Source organism: Chiloscyllium plagiosum, unplaced genomic scaffold (genome assembly GCF_037043375.1).
Source record: "Chiloscyllium plagiosum isolate Xiang-an unplaced genomic scaffold, Cpla_swu_hap1 HiC_scaffold_5, whole genome shotgun sequence".
Lineage (NCBI taxonomy): Eukaryota > Metazoa > Chordata > Chondrichthyes > Orectolobiformes > Hemiscylliidae > Chiloscyllium > Chiloscyllium plagiosum.
Genome location: NW_028270143.1, coordinates 1773530 through 1796998, shown reverse-complemented (window position 1 = coordinate 1796998; position 23469 = coordinate 1773530). Strand labels below are relative to the sequence as shown.

Sequence of the window (23469 nt, the reverse complement as noted above, 5' to 3'; positions counted from 1 at the left end):
AACCTAAAACTGTGACCCTGTTACTGCAACCCACATGCTGAGAAAACATAATAAGCAAGACCTTCTCTTCTTCACTCGCATCTGGGTAAACACAAATTTCATCAAAACAAACAAATTAAATTAGAACTTCCACTGTATAGGGGCTTGATCAAGATTAAAAAAAGAGACATTCTGAAAACCGAAGTCAGAAAACTTTCCACGATAACAATCAAGGCATTAAAAGCACTGCTTTAAGTAATGTTCCGGAATGGTAGGTATTTGATGGTGTGAAGGGTGGGTCTACAAAGCTCATCTGAAAGGAATTCTCTGACAGAATCTTCTCACTAATTTCAGTGAATTTCCTTCAAGCAGTACTGGAAGGCACGGCTGGCTGAGGGTTCTTGACGGAATTGTAGGAATTTGCTTGTCGTGTTGGAAGAAACAAAGTAGTGATTCCCCTAACTAAAAGGTGGCACAATTCAGATAAAGCTTTTCAATTTACCGAAATATCTGGCAAAAGCAGAATTGACAGTACTGTGCATCTTCACATTGTCTCGCCATTTGTGGATGTAACTTGAACTTCTTTGATGAATAGAATCATAAAACCTGCCTCTAAACTTTAAGTTTTCTATCTAAAATAAGTCAAGATAATTTTAAGCTCATTCCAGAGAGTGGACAACTGTAGCAAAATATAAACTACAATGCAGTGCGGATGTATGATATTGGTCACCAGGAAGATGAGCTTGTGAGAACTGGTGCAGTGCAGACTGGGATTGAGTGAGAGTAGAGGAAATTGAAACAATATTATCATAATTCTGGAAGTTTTTATTTCTGACACAGGATGCAGACATTGAACAGAACTCCATTCCATTCCATAACATACCATGATAATGCCAAAGTATCTCTGGACGTATCTAACTGGATAAAAGTGAAAGTCTATTTTCTTTTCGTAGGAATCACGGAAAGATAAAACCACTATGTTATTCAGGAAGGAAGGTCTTGGACTAGCATTTGAAATGTTCAATATGACTTCAACAATGAAATGGTGATGGAAGCAATTTTCATACAGGAACGTGATAAATACTTGAACGGATAGATTTCCAGAGCTATTGGAAAGAGCAAGGTATGAGACTCATTCGAAAACTCTTTCAATGAGTTAGTACAGGCACAAACCTCTCCCTTTTCTGATGTATAATTTGATGATTCTATTAACATTAATTGAAGAGGTCAATGTGAGGGTAGTCAAAAATTAGTCCAATGTCACAAAACCAGTAAGAAGTGAGCTGCAATCAGGCTTACTGCAAGATAGGCCAACTCCCACACTAACAGCAACCCTCAAACAAATCCTGGGAGGAGCCCAAAGGAGAATGGGTGGGGCATTTAAAGTATTGCAGCTTCCAATGAAAGCTGCTCCCCACAGTGATATTAGATAACTTGTCAGCAAGTGAAAGATTCGGTCTTCTCTTGTTTTACTCTCTAGCACATTCAATAACGCTACTTACATTTTCTACATGAACCGACTCTCTATAATTCTGCATCTTACTGACCTGGATCACTGGTTCTGAAACTCAGCAGCAACAGTATGTGAGAGTGCCACACACTTTGCCTGAACCCTGGGCAACTCCCTATGGTACAGTCCATTTGATGAGCACATCAGCACAGCAATCTGAATCAGTCTTCTCAGTCAACAATAGGATTAAGTTAGTTCTAGAATCTTTGTCAAACTCAAGCTTTTCATGCAGTAGTTTCTAATGTTTTACTGAAGTGCACACTAAGAAGAAAATGTTCTCTCCACGATTAAAATGATATTTTAGAATCTATGCTGAGAAATAGAAACCTGTGGACATTTTTATGAAGTTCAGTGAATGTAGTGGCCCAATTCCTGGCAATACATACTCTGAAAATCTACGGACACTTTAAAATGGCAATAAGGAAATAATACAAAGAATTAACGCTCATGAAGCACTGAAACTTTGGGAAGGCATTGAACAGTTGCATGTTCTGTCAATTCACCCATTAGCAGCTCCATGAAAGATGTGATTTAATTGGGTGCAAACCTAGATAGCTGAGTGTTATCAGAGGAAGTGACAGCTCCATAGAATTATATGAAAACTATAACATGTCAACAAACTGTACTGGTTGGTAAAACAAAAGAAAAGGGCTGCGGATGAAGTCAATGAGAAGTGAAAATTTGATGGTTTCATTAAGCCACAGTTGATCCTCAGCATTAATTTTACATCTGACGGACAGGTTAAAAATGCAGATTGTGGTCCCCACCTCAACCACAGAATGTATGAAGGGAAATATCACAAGCATTCCGAACCCACCGAATCTGTTCAGACAAGCCCATTTTCCAAGTCATGGTGCTGTGTTTAGCTCAGTTTACTGATGCAATGTACTATTAAACTCATTTTCAGACTGTTTTCCAAAAAAAAACTGACTGTGCGAAATTGCAAAATGATCCTTTAAATATAGTTAATGCGTACCTAAACAATTATTTATTTTAACATGCTATCCAATACTTAAAGTGTTGGCACTTGGAATGAACATTGTTCCTTATCCTGGGGCGAAAGTGTTTAGGAAGACTCTGTACCATCATTATTCCTTATCATTTTCTGCTGTTAACCACAGTAAAACAATATGCGTGTGACTTCTAATAGGAGGCAGTTCTTTTCCAGCTGAGAATTCCATGCATAAAGAAGCTCTGAAATCCCTTGAGCAAGGCACAGTTAGTTATAGCTGAATTCTGGGATTTCCTGGATGAACTTAGCTGTCTCAATGATTGAGTCAGTGGCAGGGCAACTGGACTCACTCCATATATCAAAGTCTATACTCTCGCGGTGTCCTCAGCTGGTTTTGACAAGACCAGGAGGTGCAAAATCCTAAGGTCAATTACAGGCAATACTGTGTGACGGAGAATAAATCTTGTTAATGAATGTGTACCTACCAAGATGTCCAGGCAGGCAGCTTTCAGCAGAGTGATCTGATCTGCAATGGTCAAGCTTGTGAAGCCGGGCAGTCGTTTAGCAAACTCCACTATTTTGATAATGCACTTTGTGGCAAGTTCACTGAATTTGTCCCACAAACCCAGGTCAAGTCGTACCCGGTGGTCAGCACTGGAATTCTGTAATCAACAAAATCGATGAATGTATAATCACTGTCAATCAAATGCAGTTATAAAGTGTAGTCCAGTGGGGCTCACTGAGTGATGCAACCCCATGAACATCAGTATTTAAGCTACATCAAACCAGTTATTTTATAAATCCAATCATTTGTCATATAATAGAATTAAGATGTAACTGTTTATTTGAACTGATTTTAAAAGGTCTGCACTCTATTACCATTAATAAAATGCTTTTCGAAAAGTAAATTCTCCAGGCTGGTATATCAGAGTTTTTAATAAAACACTACTGGTAAACAATTAGTAAAGTTTCTCTTGAGTTTACTCCCAGGGAGGTAATTTTGCGAGTTCATATTGATGGCAAGCAATTTCGAACGCAGGCTGTGCAGACTGGAATATCTCTGGGCACGCTGCCTCAGGTTGTCATTATTCACAACTTCCTGCTTTCAGCCTGGACTTGGAAAATTATCCCTGTGCATAACGTTAACGTTAATAAATGTAAGCTATTACACACTGGATGCAAAAATGTGAGATGCATGGTTACGGTCAATGGAACTGAATTAGCACCTAGAGACGTAAAGAGCCTCTTAGAGCAACAGTGGACACTTCATTTTCACTGCCAGTCAGGAAATGGTGAGTTTGCTTCTCACAATTTTCAGTCAACTTTCCAATGTGTTCCAAATGGGCAAAACGCCAAGCCTGTGTTGGGAAAGTCAGCCTTGTTATGGAATCATGCTTTACATCAAAAATTATTTTTTAAGAATTTGCTGGTTGGAAACCCCTAATTGAATTCTTATTTTAAAAAAAAACTGAGGCCACATTCCAATGATTTGAAATCATTTCGGCAAGGCAAACATGGCTGAGTTTTTGCAACACTACTTCCGACATTCCAAAGCCTTTGAAGTGAAGACAACCTGACTGCTAAAGCCTCACTAGGGACAATTATCTTAAAGGAATGTGAATGGGGCTCATCTCGCACCCATGAGCAAACATGTTGACTATCATTTAGATGTTCACCTAGATGGTGTTAAACCGTTAGATATAACCACTGGAGTGATGAGACCCCAGCCATGAAAGGAATAGGGCCAAGTGGAATTCAACAGTGTAAACCAGGCAGCTCGAATCCACCAGCCATGACCATATTTGGGTCAAGGTACAATTGGAAAGACAGCAACATGTGACAACCCAACCAACTCTCTTGCCCCCACCTTGCAAACTCTGAACCCTATATTCGTTTTTTTTACTTTTGTTTACTTTTATTTTTTCTTGGCATTTGGGTTTTAGAGAGGAAAGGTTTCAAAAATCTTAGGGACCTGGAAATCCTAGTTCAGGATTCTCTGAAGGTTACATGCAGGTTCAGTTGGCAATTAGGAAGGCAAATGCAGTGCTAACATTCATTTCAAGAGGGCTCGAATACAAGGTCAGAGATTAGATTAGATTCCCTACAGTGCAGAAACAGGCCCTTCGGCCCAAGATGTCCACTCCGACCCTCTGAAGAGTAACCCACCCAGACCCATTTCCCTCTGACTAATGCACCTAACACGGTGGGCAATTTAGCCTGGCCAATTCACCTGACCTGCACATCTTTGGACTGTGGGAGGAAACCGGAGCAAACCCACGCAGACATAGGGAGAATGTGTAAACTCCACACAGCCAGCTGCCCGATGCTGGAATTGAACCTGGGACCGTGGTGCTGTGAGGCAGCAGTGCTAAGCACTGAGCCACCGTGCTGCCCAAGGAGCCATTAAGCAAATAGCAGAGGATGGCTTCAATCCATTGACCTCTGGGTTATGTACTGCTGAGACTGTATAAGGCTGTGGTCTGACTGCATTTGGAATACTGTGAGCAGTTTTGGGCCCAATATCAAAGGAAGGATGTGCTGACCTTGGAGGGGTCCATGGGAGATTCACAAAAATGCCCCCGTGGATGAAGGTCTTGTCTTATGAGGAGTGGTTGAGGACTCTGGGTCTGTCTTGATTGAATGTAGAAAGTTGTGGGGAGAGCTCTCATTGAACCTTACAGAATATTGAGACATGAGTGAATTTGGAGAAGATGTTTCCACTAGCAGAAGAAGTTAGGACCCTTTGGAATCGAGATGAGGAGGAATTTCTTCAGCCAGAGCTTGGTTAATTTGTGGATCTCATTGCCACAGAAGGGTGTGGAGGCCAAGTCATTGAATGTATTCAAGACAGAGAGAGACAGGTTCTTGATTAGTAAGAGAATGAAAAATTATGAGGAGAAGGCAGGAGAACGGAGTTGAGGAACATTCCTGATGAAGGGCACATGCCTGAAACATCGACTCTCCTGCTCCTCAGATGCTGCCTGACCTGCTGCGCTTTTCCAGCACTACACTCTCTGATCTCCAGCATCTGCAGTCCTCACTGTCTCCTTAAGAAACATATCAGCCATGAATGAATGGTGCAGCAGACTCGATGGATAGAAAATCTGTTCTTATGTGTTACAGTCTTATGACTACTTGAAAGTGCACTGAAAGGGATGAGCAGAAATGGAAAGCTTAGCTGGCTGAGCTGAAAGGGTCATGGAGCCTTTATTTAGAGGAATGAGGGGATGGTCGGGCTGATGACCAACTGATACTCATGGTGTAGAGGACAACCTTATTTGCCTTCTTTGATTTCTCGAGTGCGAAATGGGAAATGGTTGCTCCCATGCCTGCAGTCAGTTTGCTCTCCAAAGGTGTGGGCTGCATGTTTGAGGGACGAGAGGTCTTTCAAGTGGCAACTGCATCAATCATGCACCAACAGAGTTCAGGCTGATAACATTTACAATCACAACACTGTGGATGTGAAATGCATGCAGTTACCAAGGGTGTGATGCAAATGTTGGTCACAGACAATGTTGATCATGTGACTGGTCCTTGCAGATTGCTGATAGACCTCTCTGTGAAGCAGAAGTAATCCCTGACAACCTTAAGGTAAGCAGCTGATGTTAACAAATCACAGTTCATTCAGGATCTTACAGACTTCACAGAGGCTTAGGATTGAATCCCACTCAAGCTGAACTGTAAGCATAATGCAAGACTCTTATGGAGGCAAATGAGGACTGCAGATGCTGGAGATCAGAGTTGAGAGTGTGATGCTGAAAAAGCACAGCAGGTCAGGCAGCATCTGAGGAGCAGGAGAGTCGCCGTTTCGGGCATTAGCTCTTCATCAGGACATTCCTGATGAAGAACTTATGTTCAAAACGGATGCTGCCTGCAAGATTTATATGTACAATGATGCCTACTAAGGGTGATGTGGATCTAGAAGGAGAAGGGATCAGTGCTCATTCAGTGTGTAGACTCTCCATGACTACATTGCCATATGATTGGAGGTCCACTCATCAGAATAAGGTCCGATGTTAAACTTCATGGAGAGTCATTCCATGGCCCTCCCTGTCAAATGGCCCATGTTCCACGACATGGAGGGGTATGCTAAACTGTCAATTAAACACCATGTGAATACTAACTGCCCACATTGATGTTTCCTCTCGATCCAGGATGACTGCTAATTCCCGGTGTTAATGCCTGATTGTACAGCAGCTCATGTGAGTGGGCTGTCCTCCCTTCAGTAAGAAATAGGTCAAGTCCTAGAAACTAAAGGAGTCAGTGGTCATGGGGGGAGAGCAGGGGTATGGTGTTGAGATAGACAATCAATCATTATCACGTTGAATATTGGAGGGGGACCTCAAGGGGTTGAACGGTCTATTTTGTATCCTACTTTCTAGGTTTAGTGGCAAGATGGTTAGCTGCTGGATGGGCCTAAAATGTGGCTGGTGGTGCGGGGATGGGAAATGGGTGGTCCCATACACGGTCAAGCAAGGACTGGCCCAGGCATTCTGAGCCATTGCTAGTTCCCCACAACCCTGATCAAATCTGCTCACTGAGGTGCAAGTCCAACACCTTTTCTCTGCACAATCTCTCGAAAATAAACTGCTCTTCTACCTTTTATCTGTTTTTTTTCACAGCAAGATAAAGCTCCATCTGGAATAGGATTGTTTATGGTAATTTGTAGTAAATCAGAAAAGAAATAATGCAAACCAAGGTAACCACAATCGGGATTGCAATGAATGCTTCTTTATCTTTTAAAATTGACTTGACTGAGAAAGGAAATGTAAACTCCTGTGTTTTTTTCACTGTCTGGAAGTCTGTGTGCAGCATGTACTGACAGGTGAAAGGGCTTAAATAACCGACTTGAAGAATTTCAAGAATGGTTGCATAAAACAGAACGCTGCAGTACTGTAAGAAATAGCAAGCTCATCTGGAATGCAGATTGCTTTCAATTCAATACACATGTGAGTAACATCTCCCCAGGAGCATATTTTAACAGTATGATACAAAGAGTTGAGTTATGATTTCCCATTTCAACTCAGTCTTTAGATAATTTTTGGCATTTACATTTGTCAAACTGACTGCAAAATTATTAGAAATTGATCCAGTCACAACACAAGGCAGTACTGACTCAAGTTCCTAGTTTCTATAATACACTTCACATTTTCAGAAATATAATGCATTACAGAAAAAACAAAGCTTATTCTTCATACAATCGTTGTTTCACTCCATTTATATTCAGGATCTGACATGTTTACAACCTTTAAAGGTCTCAGAATGGAGTGCAGTCAATAACTCAGAACTTCAGCTTGTAATGAAGCATCAAGCAGCAGACATTACTCTAAAGCACATGTTCTTAACTTGATCTCTGAAGTGATTAAACGATCAAACAGGCATTAAAACCAATGCATTTCCTTATGCTTGGCTTTTAATTTCACAAATGTCTAATCCTGTTTTTCCTGAAATGATGTTTATTTTTTATTTGATTCACTCAATGTATAAGCTTCAATAAAGATGCGAGAAATCAATTTCTTGGAAACTGTTATTATATCAGATTCATATAAGCCAGAGGCGGAGAAGTATTAAAATGCTTCAGGTAACTACAATGTTTTTCCACTTGCATGCGTATGACCTTTCCCTGAGGTTTTAATGTTCAATCCGACAGAACTTCCAGGTATTAGTATTTTAAAGAACATTGGAAAGATTACTGTTTCCAGCTAGCATCTGACAACCTGAATTTTACAAGCTCAGAAGTCAGGCGACACCAGGTTATAGTCCAACAGGCTTACCTGAAGTCATAAGCTTTTGGAGCATTGCCCCTTCACCATTTCACCTGACAAAGAGGCAATGCTCCAAAAGCTTGCGATTTCAAATAAACCTGTTGGGACGATAGCCTGGTGTTGTCTGACTTCTGAGCTTGTTCCACCCCAGTCCAGTACTGGCACTTCCACATCATCAATTCTACAACGTAGGCCACCGAAACTGGTTTAAATGGAAAACAGATGGGTTTTTTTGGAGAAACTGACATTTTAGGATGCAGTGGATGACTAATCTGAGACACATGCAGCAGGGCCTGGGGAAGAAGAGGTGAGATTGGATTTACCATTTCAAAGTCTTCTCACCACTGAGATTTTTGTGACTTCTGAGTCTGTTGTAGACTAATTCATAAAGATTGAATTTTGTGCTTATCTCTTTATCAGGCGGTTACCAGAAAAGTGGAGGCCAAACTAGCTCTACAATTCCGATGTTCATTTGCAATTTTCACCCCATGGACAGAGAGTACTACAAACCAGAGAGTACTCACAGCTCTATCTTACGTTTAAGGAAATCTAACTAAAACTTCATGATCTACAATGGCTCCACATGTTGAGATAGCATTGTGACTATGAGCCACAAGAGAATGTAGAACTATTTTGCTACAGTTCCTAAAATGGTGGCAGTTCTACAGCAGAAAGTAGACCATCAGTATATCGCTAGCCGTCTTTGAAAAGCACAGAGAAGCACAGTTAACAGCGGACACTGAGCATGACTATAACACCAGCGCACTTTTACAACTGCCCTTCCCATAAGACAAGGACTCTGTTTCATATTTGTTCAGTACAACCTACAATAACTTGTATGTTACAGATTTGTCTCTCCCTCGTCTCTCAGAATTAGCTGACAGTGTGAGAGGTCAGTTCCTGAGACACTGGCAGCTTATGGCAGTTCTTCACCTGTGATTCCAACAGTATGATGCTAACAGGATATTTGACTGTGGAAAGAATCACAATCTAGATAATTTTGATTGGCTCAGTGATTAGCACTGCTGCCTCACAGGGCTAGGTCCCCAGGTTCGTTTTCACCCTCAGGTGACTATGTGTACAGAATCATAGAATCCCTACAGTGTGGAAACAGGCCATTTGGCCCAACAAGTCCACACCGAACCATTCCCCTACCCTATTAGACTCCATTTCCCCTGACTAATGCCCCAACTTACACATCCCTGAACACTATGGGCAATTTAACATGGTCAATTCACCTAATCTGCACATCTTTGGATTGTGGGAGGAAACTGGAGCACCCGGAGGACCCCCACGCAAAGTTTGCACATTCTTCCTGTGTCAGTGTGGGTTTCTTCCCACAGTCCAAGGTTGTGCAGGTTGGGTGGATTGGCTCTGCTAATGTGCAGGCTAGGTGGTTTAGCCATGGGAACTGCAGGGTTATAAGGTGGGGAGGTGGGTCTGGGTGGGCTGCTTTTTGGAGGTTAAAAACAATGACTGCAGATGCTGGAAACCAGATTCTGGATCAGTGGTGCTGGAAGAGCACAGCAGTTCAGGCAGCATCCGAGGAGCAGGAAAATCGACGTTTCGGGCAAAAGCCCTTCATCAGGAATAGAGATAGAAGCAGAGTGCCTGAAGAGTGGAGAGATAAATGAGAGGAGGGTGGGGGTGGGGAGAAAGTAGCATAGAGTACAATAGGTGAGTGGGGGAGGGGATGAAGGTGATGGATCAGGGAGGAGGGTGGAGTGGACAGGTGGAAAGAAAGATAGGCAGGTAGGACAAGTCATGGGGACAGTGTTGAGCTGGAAGTTTGGAACTAGGGTGAGGCGGGGAAGGGGAAATGAGGAAACTGTTGAAGTCCACATTGATGCCCTGGGGTTGAAGTGTTCCGAGGTGGAAGATGAGGTGTTCTTCCTCCAGGCGTCAGGTGGTGACGGAGCGGCGGTGAAGGAGGCACAGGACCTCCATGTCCTCGGCTGAGTGGGAGGGGGAGTTGAAATGTTGGGCCACTAGGCGGTGTGGTTGATTGGTGTGAGTGTCCCAGAGATGTTCCCTAAAACGCTCTGCTAGGAGGCATCCAGTCTCCCCAATGTAGAGGAGACCGCATCAGGAGCAATGGATACAATAAATGATATTAGTGGATGTGCAGGTAAAACTTTGGTGGATGTGGAAGGCTCCTTTGGGGCCTTGGATAGAGGTGAGGGAGGAGGTGTGGGCGCAGGTTTTGCAATTCCTGCAGTGACAGGGGAAGGTGGCAGGATGGGAGGATGGGTTGTTGAGGGGCGTGGACCTGACCAGGTAGTCACGGAGGGAACGGTCTTTGCGGAAGGCGGAAATGGGTGGGGAGGGAAATATATCCCTGGTGGTGGGGTCTGTTTGGAGGTGGCGGAAATGTCGGCGGATGATTTGGTGGGTCAGGGTGGACTCAAAGGGCCAAATGGCTTGCTTCCACACTGTAGGATTATGATTCTGTGATTCAGCTGTGTCAATACAGCACTGAACAGGAATTAGGACAGGGAATTGTGGCTGATGGATTCTCTTTGTTTACCCCAGGAACACCAGGAGCGACTGTAGCTCTTCTGCTGCCAGGTTCACTGAGACCAGCTAACTTAGCACAATTTGGGAAGCAAATATGGGATTTTTTGACACTGTCTTAGTTTGGTATTATCTCTTATGATATCTGCACTGCTGCTGAAAATGACAAAGTGGTTAAAGTTGTTTCACACTTGACATTTCCTTTATTCATAAAGGACAATGTATGCAATATCAAGATCTTTATTGCAAAACTGCGGAGGGATGAACAGGAGGTCAATTCTTGACTGGCTGAGCTTCTGCCTCCTCCTTGTTCTCAAACATTGTAGATTTCTAGTTGCTCCTGTTAACAGCAACCACACTATTTTAGTAGCAAACCACAAAAGATCCCACATTGTGCTATCAGTTTTCAAAAATGCTGCTGGCAAAAGTTCAGAGGAACGTTTCAAAGGCCACCTGGGGGCAAACAGACTGCTCTTTATGTTTAGAAACAAAAGCAGAGACCCTGCGATGCCATGATTGACATCCCGCAATGCGACTGACAGTCACTCACTCACTAACTATACCGACACAGTCAATATTGATCTGTCAGTCACAGAAATGCTACGGTGTTCTTTTTCAAACTGAAACATAATACTTACAAAAAGAACACCACAAGTTAAAACAACTCTCTGCTTTTTTAAAGCTCCATCCTTGGAAGCTTCACTTCTGTGGCAGATTGAGGACTAGAGAAAGTAAACCCATAGGTTTTTGGGGAATTACAGGTGAATCTGTAATGTTGTGTTGAATACCTCTCGGAAGAACTGCTGAAGTTAGTAATGGTGTGAGGATTCCTAACGGGGAAGGGCAAAGGACACTCATGCTGCTAAACATCATTCTTCAATATCCCAGTCTTTTGATTACATAAAGCAGCACATTGATACAATGTGGGTGTTTCTCCAAGAGCTGCATCCCTGATATTGTTTTAGATAAGCTAGTTTGCTAAGTGGGTCTAGCACCCTCTCCAATAGCAAAACACGTCTTTAAAGGTAAGAGGTGACAAAACAGGCCGACAAGGAGTACACTGTAGATTTATCAACAACACCAAGGCTTAAAGGATTAATCTATGAAGTCAGGCTATAAAGGGATAGGGAAGTCAAGTTGATAAATGGGGTTAAGGTACAGGCCAGCCGGTACATAACCTTACCAAATGGTGATTTCCAAGGCCTGAGTGAATCACTCCAACTCCTATGTAAGTATACACAGACACTTCAGCCATTTCTATCTCTAGCAACACAGCTTGGATAGGTTCCTGTAGCCAATATTGCACTTTTCCATTTTAGTGGTTTTCTTACTCAGAATTCAGAAACCTGACTGCCCTGGGTAACCCAATGTCTCAGCCTGCTCCTGCCCCACCGAACTTTTCTCCTCATATCTCGACACTGACCTGTCCCTCTTGGTCCAGGATCTCCCCACATATGTTCAGGACACCACCCACGCCCTCCACCTCCTCCATGACTTTTGTTTCCCCGGACCCCAACGCCTCATCTTCACCATGGACAGCTAGTCCCTGTACATGTCCATCCGCCAAAATAAAGCCCTCCAAGCCCTCCATTTCTTCCTCTCCCTCTGACCCAACCAGTACCCCTCCACCGACACACTCATTCGATTGGCGGGACTGGTCCACATCCTCAACAACTTCTTCAAATCCTCCACTTCCTTCAGACCAAAAGGGTAGCCATGGGCATCCACATGGACCTCAGCTATGCTGTCTCTTTGCTGAGTATGTGGAACAGTCCATCTTCCACAGCTACAGTTGCATCATTCCCCACCTTTTCCTCTGCTACATTGATCACCTCATGCTCCCATGAGGAGGTTGAACAGTTAATCAAATTCACTCACACCGTCCAAGTTCACCCCAGACATCTCCCTCCCGTTCTTGGACCTCTCCATCTCTATCTCCAGTAATTGACTCAACACAGATGTCTATTCAAACCCATTGACTTCCACAGCTACCTGGACGACACTTCCTCTCACTTCCCCTCCTGTAAAAATGCTATGTATTATTCCCAATTCCTCCGCGTCCGCCACATCTGCTGCCAGGAGCAGCAATTCCACTCCAGAACATCTGAGATGGTCTCCGGACCGCAATTTCCCTTCCCACATGGTCAACAATGTCCTACAGCGCATCTCCTCCACCTCCCGCACCTCTGACCTTGAATCCCACCCCTCCAACCACAACAAGGATAGAATCGCCCAGTCCTCAGCTTCCACCCACCAATCTCCAGATACAACACATTATCTTCTGCCATTTCCGCCAACAATAATCAGACCCCATCACCAGAGATATATTTCCCTCCCGACCCCGACCAGCATTCCACAGAGACCATGTTCTCTGCGACTCCCTCATTAGGCCCACATCCTCCACCAACCCACCCTCCACTGCCAGCACCTTGCCTTGCTACTGCAAAGGTGTAAAACCTGTGCCCACAACTACCCCCTTACCCTGATCCAAGGTCCCAAAGGATCCTTCCACATCTGGCACAGATTTTCTTGCACATCCAAACACGTCATCTACCATGTCCGTTGCTCTCGATGTGGTCTCCTCTACATTGAGGAGACAGGACGCCAACTTGCAGCACGTTTCAGAGAACATCTCTGGGATACACATACCCAACAACTCCAACACCCTGTGGCCAACCATTCTAACTCCCCCTCCCAGACCACCAAGAACTTGCAAGTCCTGGGCATCCTCCACTGTCAAAGCCAAGCCACCCAATGCCTGGAGGAAGAATGCCTCATCTTCCACCTTGGGACCCTCCAACCACACGGGATCAATGTGGATTTCACCAGTTTCCTCATCTCCCCTCCCTCCACTCATCCCAGATCCAACTCTCCAACCTGGCACCACCCTCTTGACCTGTTCTACCTGTCCATCTTCCTTCCCACCTATCTGTTCCACCTTCCACTCCAACCTATCACTATCATCCCCCATTCCGATCTACCTATCACCTTCCAAGCTACCTTCCCTTCCAGCACCATCCCTACCCTCTTATGTATCTCTCATCCCCCTTCCATCCCTTACATTCCTGATGAAGGGCTTATTCCCAAAACGTCAAATCTCCTGCTCCTCAGATGCTACCTGACCTGCTGTATATTTCCAGCAACACACTCTCAACTCTGATCTCTAGCATCTGCAATGTGCACTTTCTCCCAGTTCTCTCATCACCCACTGCAGGCTAAGACTGACAGATATGGTCAGTCAGGAGTGGCATTACCGAAACACTCACAGACAGTTAAGCCGCCAAACAGAATATATTCTGTCCCCTTGCGACCTACATGCTTCCTCCAAATGGTGTTGAAAACGGAGCAGCATTGATTCATCAGTCGAGGAAGGGCAGTTGCGAATGAACATGATTCTTTTCCTGTGTTTGATTTTACATCATAAAAATTGATAGGCTGCAGAGTCAATGTTGAAGACTCCCAGGTTAACCCCCAATTGTCTACCACCATGCTGGGTCTATCATGCTGCTAAGACATGACAGTTGCAGTTGGACGACCCAGTTGGATTTCTATCATCTCTTTCTAATACAGTTTGCTAGGATTTTTAAGAGGTTTGGTGGAGGCACATGTAGATGAGGATAGGCAAGGATTACAGCTTTCATTCCCTGTAAACTATTTGCAGAATTGTTATGGCGAAGAGGAAGGCCATTTGGCCCATCATGTCTGCACTGACTCTCTGAGCATTTTTAATTCGGTCCAAATTCCTGCCTTTTCCCCATGACTCTACATACATTGTTTCTCCTCAAATGAGAATCCGATGCCCTCTTGAATACCTCAGATGAACCTGTCTCCCTCAGACTTCCATGCAGAGCATTTCATATCCAGACTGCTTCTGTGACATAGATTTTTTTTCTCTCATGTTTGCTTCCTCTGCAAAACATTTTAAAACAGTGCCCTCTGGTTCTCCCCCTCTACTCTGTGCAGACAACTCATGATTTTGAACTTTTATCTGTAGAGGTAGAACATTTCAAAGACATTTGGACAGGTGCATGAACAGGAAACATTGAGAGGGATATGGACCAAATGAAGGCAAACGGGGCTGGTTCAGTCCAGGAAAGCTAGTCGGTATGACGAGTTGGGCCGGAGAGCCTGTGTAACTCTGTGACCTGTCAGCCTGTTCCTTTGCAAGGCAAACAGTCCCAACATCTCCAATCTATCTTCAGAATTACTGTCTCCCATCCCTGGAATCATTCCCTGCATTATTGAACCAGATGCAGGTTTTTACGGCAAACAGTGAATATCGGGGTTATTTTTAATAGCAGAGCCATTTATTAATTCAATTTCAGTTTCTACCAGCAATGGTGAAACCTCAGCTTATGCCTCTGAGTGACTGATTGCCCATGGTGTAACACTGGGCTGGATTATAGCTGAGGGTGGGCCTCTCTATCACATCAACGTTGGGATGGGTCAGCCTTCCTTTGGGTGGCTTGGCCTGCTTTACCTTGACAATCAAGGGCCTTTTTGTTCTTGGGAAGTGAGGCTCCTGCTGCCGTCCATGGGGCAAGTCTGGCTATTAGAGCTGCCAGGTACAGAGCCTACGAAGGTGGCACGGTGGCTCAGTGGTTAGCACTGCTGCCTCACAGCACCAGGGTCCCAGGTTCAATTCCAGCCTCGGGTAACTATCTGTGTGGAGTTTGCGCATTCTCCCTGTGTCTGCGTGGGTTTCCTCCAGGTGCTCTGGTTTCCTCCCACAGTCCAAAGATGTGCAGGTCAGATGAATTGTGTTAGGTGAATTAGTTGGGGGGGGTGGGAGGTGGCTTGCTTTTCGGAGGGTTGGTGAGGACGTGTTGGGCCGAAGGGCCTGTTTCCACACTGTAGGGAATCTAATCTAATCTAATCTACTTTTGGGACTGGAGGAGACCCAGGAGGGAGAGCAATGTCGAGGGACCAGCCCAAGCTGAACTTGGGATCTGGTGGGGTGGACAGCGCTGGATAGGACAGAGTTGGGGGAGAATATATACAGAGAGGGAAGCGGTACAGAGTGAGCTCGGGGATTTGCACCTTCTCTTTACAGAGCCTGGAGCCCACAGGGGCCAATCCTCAAATGTGTGCAGGCCTATCCCGTTAATCTGAGCAGTGGAGGGATGTGTGAGTGTTAGTATCCTAATTAAAGGCCGCAAGTGGCAGTCTGATGGTTCCCCTCATGCTTACCTCCTGGTTTATAAGATTGCAGAGGGGTGGGTGGGTGGGCAGGCAGCGGACACTGTTTCGATGGCACCACTCCCTGTTTCCAGGTTCATCGCCTGCCTCACTCCCACGTCCCCCAGTGTTCAGCCATGGGTGATCAATAAGCTACCATTCCCTCATTTTAAAAATGGCTCCACTATGGTAATATCAAACCACTAAAGCACTGATTTAGTGAGCCATAAAATGAACAAGTTAATTTCACCCACAGTCTAACTTTTTTTAGATTTCCCCATTATTATTTTTCCTTCCCCTTGAGTGTTTGTTTCACTTTAGGTTAGCTTTGTCGCTGTTGCACTGACTCCTTTTCTCTTTCGACTTTGAAAACCAAACTTTAGAATCTTTCCCTCGCCTTGTTTGTTCTTTGCCTTAAGTCTCACTGTCAATTTTGGAGTCAAGGTCAGCTTTTCAAAAGAACTTGCTACGTTTGATGTGTAAAACATGTTCTATATGGAAGTGGATCTGTCAGTGAATAAAGCCAGTGGGGAACCCAAAACCCAACAATGCTGAGGTCAGGAAATTCACTCACAGCTCCCAAAAGGTTCACATAGTATTATCAGCTCGACCAATTTAGATCATTAAGGCTCTTCCAGCATTTAAGTAAATATTGTGGGAAGACTAAATTTGTTGTTGTTAAAATTGGATAGGAAAAGTATATATGCATGAACAGAAATACACATTTAAAGAGCAACATTTCCAAATGTATCTTTTTTTGAATTTCAAAAATATAGTTTATTCATAAAAATCATTTATAAGTATATACAAAGGTTCTAAAATCTGTTCTGTACAGCCTTTACAGACAAAAGAAATCACTGGATTTTTGACATTTCTCAGAGCTTCTCGACAGTTGCAAAAAAAAGGCATTTCCGACTTATTTGGAAACTATTTATGTGCATTTTGAGGCTGCAGGAGGGTCTGACAACTGAATGGACCCTCGTTCTTTTTTGGCAGGAAGACCTCAGACAGTGGTGTTTCCCCACTGTGCTCTGACAGCAGTTACCCCTCAGTACGTAGCCCTGGACCTTGGACTATATAACATTTGTCTTATTTTCCACATCAAAAATATTCTTGCCTTCCTGAGCGCTGGGCCGCTCATATCAAACTCGTTTTGCATTCATGGTGAGAGTGTGCTTATTTTACTTGGGGTGACCAAAAACGCTGGGAAGTGTGGAGGGGAGGCAAGGTCCAAGGGAAGGCAAAAGCAGGTGGGGTATATCACAGGTGGCCAATCCAGCACAGTGGATGCAACAATAAGCTGCATTTATGTAGCACCAACAGAGCAGCAAAACATTCAGGATGCCTCAAAGTGACAGATCACAATGAGACTAAGCCAAAGGAGGATACGTGGGAGTAAATGGTCAAAGTGAGAGGCTTTACAGAGCATTTTACAAGAGAAAACAGAAATAGAGATGCCGAAAGGTTCAGGGAAGGAGTTGCGGAGCTGAGGGACTAGCTGGCTGAAAGAAAATAAACCAATGATGGGCTGACACAGGAGTCATAGACTAAAGTCGGGGGATTGCCAAATTCTGTTCTTCTCAGTCTAATCTCCTCACCTTATGTGAGTGTGAAATTGTGCAACATTGAGGAGATCGAGCTGGTGGGGGGTGGGCGAGCTGAATATGGCAGCAAGAGAGGACCCCAACATCGACAGTAGGCATCCCTTGGGTGGGAGGAGTGGGAAGAGGGAGCAGGCACCCCCTGGGAGGTGGGGTTGAGAGAGGGAGCTGGGGGTGGGTGGGTGAGGCAGTGAGCAGGCAGCCTCCCGAGATGCCCTGGTCGAGCCCTTGAGAGAAATGCAAACCCAGCATAGCCAGGCGCTTAGGAGTGTGATGGTGAACTATTAACTGGTTTTTCTACGTTTTAGTAAGAAGGGTGGTAATGTTTAATTTCTTAACTTGCTTTCTTAATATTTCTGCTTTGTACCAAGATTCTGTGCCTGGGTACATTTGTCCCTAAGATAGTGCCATAAGTGGCAGCTTGTAAACTTCTTACTGCACTCATGCAAGTAAATACATGTGACAATAAAGCAAATTTGACTCAATTAGAATTCTTAGAAGATTAAAGAGCTGGGGGATATTATAACTAGAGTCAGGAGCGAGGCCATGAAAGGATTTGAACATGAGGATGATGGTTTGAAGGTAGCTGTGCAGTTTGGCCAGCAGCTATCAGGACACAGAGGTTTGAAGCATGGTAATGGCAGGAGCTGGTTCCAGCCTGGCATAGGCCCATTTCTTCTGTGGGACTTGGAGGAACACTCTGAGACTTTATGATCCCATTGACTGCGAAATTGATCGGCAATACATTACCCAAATGTTGATCTGTTGTCTCGGATAATGACAACGGCTGCTTGCATATTGAAAGGAGCCCATGACAAAAAGCATTTTCGTGAGAATCTCACTGTTAAAACACCCATGGGTCAATTGTCAATATTAATGAGGTGATCACTCCTCCAGACCTAGAGACCATGTCTCCACTAATCCCGATTATAGCAAGTGAAAATTCACCTCTGTGTCTTTCCATACCATTGTTGCACATTCTTCTGCCCTTTATGTAAGTCTGTATTTCTTCATTGATGTACGTTCCTGGTTTCCTGTCAGCATTTGCAGGTTATGTTCATTCACATTATGTGATTGCTGTGGGATTATTTTCTCGCTCTCTTGTGAGACATGGCTGTCGTTGGCTGCACCAATATTTATTGCCCGTCGCTAGTTGACCTTTAAAAAGTGTTGATGAGCTGTCTTTTTGAACCACTACAGTCCACATGCCATGGGTTGACACACAATGTGCTGAGGAAGGGAATTCCAGGATTGTGACCCAGATACAGCAAAGGAACACCGATACCTTTCCAGGCCTGGATGGTGAATGGTTTGGAGGTGAAATTCCAGATGGTGGTACTCCCATGTATCTGCTTCTCTTGTCCTCTGAGATGGAAGTGGTCATTGCTGTCTAAGGATTTCTGGTGAATCTCTGCAGTGCATCTTATTGATAGTAGACACTGCTGCAACTGAGCATTGGTGACAGAGGGAGTGAACATCTGTGCCAGTCAAGTGGGTTGCTTTGACCTGGGTGGTGTCAAGCTTCTTGAGTGTTGTTGGAGCTGCACCCATCCAGCCAAGTGGGGAGAATTGCATCACACTCCTGACTTGTATCTTGTAGATAGTGGACAGGCTTCGGGGAGTCAGGAGGTGAGTTACACACTGCAGTGTTCCTAGCCTCTGATGTACATTTATAACCAGTGTAGGTATGTGGTGAGTCCAGTTCAGTCTATGATCAATGGTAGCCCCCAAAATGTTGACAGAGGGGGATACAGTGATGGTAATGCCATTGAATGTTTTGGAGCAATGGTTAAATTGTCTCTTATTTGAGATGGCCATTGCTTGGTGATGTATGGTGCAGACTTTACTTGCTACATTTCAATCCAAGTCTGGATATTGTTGCATTTGGACACTTACTGCTTCACTATCTGAGGGGTTTTCAGTGGTTCTGAACATTGTGCAATTATCAGCAAACATTCCCACTTCTGATCTTATGATGGAAGCAAGGTCATTGATGAAGCAGCTGGAGATGGTGGGGCCCAGGAGTAAAAGGTTGACTATGCCTATAATAGCTCCTTACACACATGCTCAATAGCTATGTCAGAGTGGCCTTTGATCAGATGGAACTGGGACCCACGTCTCCATAAGCTTCCAGAGTAGCCCTCTTGACCATCTCTTACAGTCACTGAGTCATAGAGATCAACAGCACGGAAAAAAGGCCATTTAGACCATGCAGTCCATGCTGGTCATACACAACCATCTAACTATTCAAATCCACATTTGCCAGCACTTGGCCCATTGCATATATGCCTAGGCAACACAAATGCACATCTAAAAAGGCCTTCATTATGATAGAGTCAGAGAGATGTACAGCACGGAAACAGACCCTTCAGTCCAACTTGTCCATGCCGATCAGATATGCTAAATAAATCTAGTCCCATTTGCCAACACTTGGCCCATTTCCCACAAAACTCTTCCTATTCATATACCCATCCAAATGCCTTTTAAGTGCTGTAATAGAACCAGCCTCCATCACTTCCTCTGGCAGCTCATTCCATTCACACACCACCCTCTGCATGAAAGAGTTGCCCCTCAAGTCCCTTTTAAATCTTTCCCCTCTCACTCTAAACCTATGCCCTCTAGTTCTGGACTCCTCCACCACAGGGAAAAGATTTTGCCTATTTATCCTATCTATGCTCCTTATAATTTTGTAAACCTCTATAACGTCACCCCTCAGTCTCCGACGTTCCAGGGAAAACAGACCCAGCCTGTTCAGCCTCTCCCTAGAGCTCAAATCCTCCAAGCCTGGCAACATCTTTGTCCATCTTTTCTGAACCCTTTCAAGTTTCACAACATCTTTCCGATAGGAAGGAGACCAGAACTGCACTATTATGAGGGTTTCTGCATCTCCCATTCTTTCAGACAAGGAGTTCCTGATTCCCACATCCTCTCTAACCCTTCTGCTCCTTTCCTTAAATCGATGCCCCAGTCACAAATTCCTCCACCAAGGATAAATGTTTCTTCCTCTCTATTCTTCTTATTCACCCCCATAATTTTATACATGCCCCCTCCCCTCAATCTCCTCCACTCCAAGAAAAACTACCCTTCTCTTTTCAGACTCTCCTTATAACTAAAACTGTCTGGCCCAGACAACATCCTGGTAAATCTCCTCTGCCCTCTCTCCAGTGCTATCACATGTATCTTGTATAGAGTTATGTTCAAAAATGTTTTTTTTAGTGTTCACTCAACTATGTGTAGTCCTTATCTTACTACATGAGAGCAAATGATAATCTGACCCCCAGACCTGGCTGTAAATGATGATGGCCAGCTGAACTGAAGTTCCGTGGCTGTACAGTGCTGTAGGTAAAGGATGAGACCAGCCCGAGCATCTGCCTACGGAAGTGAAGAGAAGCCGAGCAGCAACAGGGAGCAGTTGCTAACAGATTTCAAGGGTGCACAGGCACTGGACTAGGGAGAGGTGAACCCCACAACACACTGACAAAGTATGGTGGCAGCTCAAGGCCTCAAATACAGCATGGTGCAATAAATATCAGTCAAACACAGTGAACAATACACGTGTGTAGATTGGAGATTAGATTAGATTACTTACAGTGTGGAAACAGGCCCTTCGGCCCAACAAGTCCACACCGACCCTCTGAAGAGCAACCCACCCAGACCCATTCCTCTACATTTACCCCTTCACCTAACACTACAGGCAATTTAGCATGGCCAATTCACCTAACCTGCACATTTTTGGAGGAAACCGGAGCACCCAAAGGAAACCCACGCAGACACGGGAAGAATGTGCAAACTCCACACAGACAGTTGCCTGAGGTGGGAATTGAACCCGGGTCTCTGGCGCTGTGAGGCAGCAGTGCTAACCGCTGTGCCACGGTACCGCCCGCTCAAAGAGGGAAGAACAAAAGAGAGGAAACCCACACAACACTGAAAAAGGGCAGAAAAGCAAAGGCTTTTGGTAGGTTACTTAGCAAGAACACCCAGCAGTGAAAAAGTCTTGTCTTTAACAAGAGCCCCGAGACCATGTGGAGGGCCCTGATGAGACCAGTATTGATAAACTAGCTCCAGAATGTTAGCACAGACCTCAGTGCCTCAGGCCTTGAATAAAATACCAGACAAAAACTAGGTCAGTGTATCATTGTGAGCCATTCTCATTATACAAGTCAAAGACAAAGAGACTGCAAAATACACCAATGCAAGCCTTTGACTCCTATTTTAATTTCAGACATAACACTCATTCTAGGCGGGGCAAAGACTAATTTCTGCAACCACGAGCCTGGAAAACCATTTATAAATAATTGCACATAATTGCCAATGGAAGTTTGAGGTTTGAGCTCACATGGGAGCACATCAGAATGGGATGCTGGATGAAGCTCTATCGGACTACTCACAGTCTTAAGAAGATCTTACATTAGCAAATTCAATGCAGGCTGAAATTCACAATTAATTCTGGACACAGAGAATTTTCCTGGGATTTGACCATTCACTCCGACTCACTGCAGTTTGTTAATCAGAGTGGTGCCCAATGCCAGTAAAACAGCAGCCACAATGGGAAGAGAGTATAGCTCCCACCATTGCTTCTTGTCCACAGTGTGAGGGGCCTCTCTATATTAGTGCCAACCCAGCCAACCATTAATGCATGCCATAAGAAAGGCCATTTTCAGGAGGTTTCCCTGAGCAGCAATAAGAGATTTCCATCAACAGCACAGAAGTTTAAAAGAGACCACTCCAATCCATAATGGTCTAATGAGTAGATGAGACTGAGGGACTGGATGCTGTCTTCTTGAGGAAAATAGGAGCTCCATAAGGACCATCTCAGGGAAACAAACATCATGGTCAATGGCTAGAAAACGAACTGTAATTTAGATATGGGGCCAACATATCCACTGGTTCACATTCAACACTACGGGTGAAGCCCCAGTTTTTCCACTGTCTTCCATCAAACATGGTGGTGCAGGAGGAAGCACAATAAGGGCATGAGGGTGGATTCAAGCTACCCTTCACTGCAAGCAGATGGTTCATTGATACTCTGTATGTTATTTCCAACCAACATTGTTCTGTATTACACCAAAATGCTGTGCAGCTTCATATTTTCTTTAGTCCCCAGCTACATCAGAAACTGAAGTTGACTTATTGCCCTGTGAGCTAGTCTTCATTTGAAGAAACACTGTCAATGGGATCACAGCAGGATATTGCAGATCCCTCACTTATCTTCGAAGAAAGGCTAGAAGCTGAAACAGACTAATGCTGACCAGCAGTAAGGTGATGTTCCAGCATTGTAATCTTTCAGGAATGAGTGAAAGGTGTAATCTATTTGTTAAAGAGGTCCTGGATCTTGCTACAATCTTTGACTATGATGCCAATGATGATGGCCGTCCATTTGACGAGGCTCACCCTTCTGTTGTACATGGTGAGGAAGAGATGAATTTGCCTGCTTACTTCAGTGAACCCACCAATGACCCCCAACAACCACAACAGAAAAACTGGTGAAGAGCTATTCAAGGAGGAATCCACTGTCAAAATCCAAATTGGGTCAAATCAGTAATGAATGTTCAGACATTATTACTCTGCATAAAAGTCAGCTGAAATTTCCATCCGGGTGGCAGCAGCAAGCCATAGAAGAACTCAAGTTTTCTTTCACTAACAAAGCAAAGTACAGGGCTTCGAGAAATGAAGTCAAGCATCAAGGTGAGCCTTTCTGATGAGATTCCTCGTCATCATTATCTATATCACAGCAGCTTCATACTGAAGTCAATGTGGACTGATACCACTGCCAACAGAAAAACAAATACTTACCCTAGAAGTAGTTGGGAAGTTCTCATTTTCTTGTCGAACAAACCGTCCCTGGATGATCTTTTGTTCTGCTTTTCATCATCCAGATTCATCCCTGAATCAGAGCGCAAAGCAGATCATTTTGAAAAAGGTTCGACTGTTCATCCACCAAGGATTCTCTCTTGAATCAGTTATCCCTTG

The 23469-nt window shown here is 44.3% G+C and overlaps 1 protein-coding gene across 4 annotated transcripts in view; it reads right to left on the bottom strand.

The window, feature by feature from the left end:
* Positions 1-23469, bottom strand: part of LOC122549656 (retinoic acid receptor beta) — a 510173-nt gene that overhangs the window by 28083 nt on the left and 458621 nt on the right. For all 4 annotated transcript variants that reach the window (XM_087986905.1, XM_087986906.1, XM_043689455.2 and 1 more), the window contains one exon: positions 2927-3103. In XM_087986905.1, the coding sequence (XP_087843031.1) occupies positions 2927-3103 (177 nt within the window). The remainder of the gene's footprint in view (positions 1-2926; positions 3104-23469) is intronic.